The sequence below is a fragment of the Oncorhynchus gorbuscha genome, unplaced genomic scaffold, assembly GCF_021184085.1.
Source record: "Oncorhynchus gorbuscha isolate QuinsamMale2020 ecotype Even-year unplaced genomic scaffold, OgorEven_v1.0 Un_scaffold_9725, whole genome shotgun sequence".
Taxonomy (NCBI): Eukaryota; Metazoa; Chordata; class Actinopteri; order Salmoniformes; family Salmonidae; genus Oncorhynchus; species Oncorhynchus gorbuscha.
The window spans coordinates 1-2,902 of NW_025752637.1; the positions used below are offsets into that span (position 1 = coordinate 1).

Sequence of the window (2,902 nt, forward strand, 5' to 3'; positions counted from 1 at the left end):
AGTACCTCTGTCTGAGAGAACACAACAAACCAACCCAACCTGCTGCCTCAGTGTCACTGAGTGTGATGAGTGGAGGAGAACAGGTCCGGTTGCTGCCTTTAGCAGAACAACAACCATAGGAGTTGGCTATGAACCACAAACAGTTATCGGAACCAGGATAATCTCACAGGTCGGGATGACAGATAGACTCACGGGGTACAGGTGGACGAATCTCCTTCACTCTCCTCTGCTGCACTAGTGTAGAACTGGAGAAGCTCATCTTTCATAGACAGATCATGGCGCAGCTGAGAAACCTGCAGAGGGAGAGAGGGGGACCGAGAGGATGAGAAGGGAGAGAGATGAGAGAGGGAGACAGAGAGGATGAGAAGGGAGAGAGATGAGAGAGGGGGGCAGAGAGGATGAGAAGGGAGAGAGATGAGAGAGGGAGACAGAGAGGATGAGAAGGGAGAGAGATGAGAGAGGGAGACAGAGAGGATGAGAAGGGAGAGAGATGAGAGAGGGGGGCAGAGAGGATGAGAAGGGAGAGAGATGAGAGAGGGGGACCGAGAGGATGAGAAGGGAGAGAGATGAGAGAGGGAGACAGAGAGGATGAGAAGGGAGAGAGATTAGAGAGGGGGGCAGAGGGTGAGAAGGCAGAGAGATGAGGGAGAGAGGGGGGCAGAGGGTGAGAAGGCAGAGAGATGAGGGAGAGAGGGTGACAGAGGATGAGAAGGGAGAGAGATGAGAGACGGAGAGAGGGTGAGTAGGGATAGAGATGAGAGACGGAGAGAGGGTGAGTAGGGATAGAGATGAGAGACGGAGAGAGGGTGAGTAGGGATAGAGATGAGAGAGGGGGACAGAGAGGATGAGAAGGGAGAGAGATGAGAGAGGGAGACAGAGAGGATGAGAAGGGAGAGAGATGAGAGAGGGGGGCAGAGGGTGAGAAGGCAGAGAGATGAGGGAGAGAGGGTGACAGAGGATGAGAAGGGAGAGAGATGAGGGAGGGAGAGAGGGGCAGAGGGTGAGAAGGCAGAGAGATGAGAGATGGAGAGAGGGTGAGTAGGGATAGAGATGAGAGAGGGGGACAGAGAGGGTGAGAGAGAGGGTGAGAAGGGAGAGAGATGAGAGGGACAGAGGGTGAGAAGGGAGTGAGATGAGAGATGAGAGAGGGGGACAGAGTGGGTGAGAAGGGAGAGAGATGAGGGAGAAAGGGGGAGAGAGATAAAATATCAACATTATGTCACATCTTCTCCTGGTTCGGAGAGAGAAGAGCACGCGTACACACAATACACACACACCTCCTCTCGAATGTGCTCCACTTGCTCCTCCAGGAATTCATTCCTCTCACTGAGGGTTTTGTTCTTCTTCAGTAGTGACTGGCCGATGCGGGCGGCGAGCTCCAAGTCCCGTTCTTTCTGCAGGGGAGACAGAGGGGCTGGTTAGAGGGGCTGAGCATCATGCATCATGATCTAGGAATCAGGTCAAAGGGAAACAGTTGCTACTGTATGACAATGTTTGACTTGTCCTATGATGTGGTTAACTTGGCATGGCAGAGAGATGTCTGAACGGCAGATTTGACTATCCAAACAGACAGCATTGTAAATTAATGTGCTCTAAGTGATAGACCAGGTTCTCTTACCTCTTCAAGCAGACGAGTTACAGCATCTATGTCACTGTACGTCTTAGTCATCTGGCCCACTCTTTCAGCACATAGAACTGTAGAGAGAAACACAGTTAACAGCTGTAGAGACAACAGACAGGAGAAACACAGTTAACAGCTGTAGAGACAACAGAGAGGAGAAACACAGTTAACAGCTGTAGAGACATCAGAGAGGAGAAACACAGTTAACAGCTGTAGAGACAACAGAGAGGAGAAACACAGTTAACAGCTGTAGAGACAACAGAGAGGAGAAACACAGTTAACAGCTGTAGAGACAACAGAGAGGAGAAACACAGTTAACAGAGAGGAGAAACACAGTTAACATCTTGGCCATATCTGAGTGCAGTCATGTACTGTATGTATGCCTGACTGCTAAACAGCTGGGGCAGGGCAGACAGACGGATATTTGAAATAGCTGAGTTATCAGAGGGCCACCTACTGTACACATCACACAGCCCTGCCTGATGACCTCAGAGACCTTTAGCAAGTTGTTGTTATCAGGTAGACTGACACTGGCTCTGTCTCAATACTGTTTCCTTGATTCCTCGATTCCTTGTGTCCTCTCAACCCTTCCTCACCTCATAGCTTTTCTCAAAACGCCAGAGGAATTCCAGGAAAGGATTCAGGAGAGGAAACGGGTTTGGAAGGTTTCCCTCTGAGGTTTTGGAAAAACGAGAGACGACAGGAGAGGAGGGATCCAGGAAAGACTATTGAGATGGAGGAAGTGACAAGTGAGATGGTTTGGACTCTGACCTCACCTCAACCCCACCCCAGCTGAGCTGATAACAGCACGTTGCCAAGCTGCAGTGTCATTCTCTGTTAATACCATGCTATGTTATTCCCAGCTGATGCACTGTCACTGCCAAAACATGACTAATATATATATATAGCACTCAGCCCTGAGCCTATTTCTACCCCCCTTTTCAATCTTATCTCATTGTTACAACTCCCCAACGGGCTCGGGGGCAAAGGTCAAGTCATGTGTCCTCCAAAATATGACCTGCCAAACCGAGCTTCTTAACACCGTTCCGCTGAGCCTAGAAGCCAGCCGCACCAACGTGTCGGAGAAAACACCGTTCAACTGACGACCGTAGTCAGTCTGGCCCGTCACAAGGAGTCGCTAGAGCGCGATGAGCCAAGTAAAGCCCCCCCCCCTCGCCAAATCCTCCCCCTAACCCAGACGACACTGAGCCAATTTGAGCCAGTTGCGCGCTGCCCCCCTATAACAGGCGGTTGTGATACAGCCTAGGATCGAACCCGGGT

General features: G+C 50.8%; 1 protein-coding gene across 1 annotated transcript; it reads right to left on the reverse strand.

Annotated features, from left to right (window-relative positions):
• Positions 1 to 107: 107 nt before the first annotated feature.
• On the reverse strand, positions 108 to 2,203 carry LOC124030182 (trafficking kinesin-binding protein 1-like). Its single transcript, XM_046341633.1, has 4 exons — positions 2,079 to 2,203; positions 1,619 to 1,695; positions 1,278 to 1,394; positions 108 to 293 (listed from the first exon to the last, which is right to left on the reverse strand). The coding sequence occupies exons 2-4, from the start codon at positions 1,667 to 1,669 to the stop codon at positions 189 to 191; spliced, it is 273 nt and encodes a 90-aa protein (XP_046197589.1). The 5' UTR covers positions 1,670 to 1,695; positions 2,079 to 2,203; the 3' UTR covers positions 108 to 188.
• Between the last annotated feature and the right edge of the window lie 699 nt (positions 2,204 to 2,902).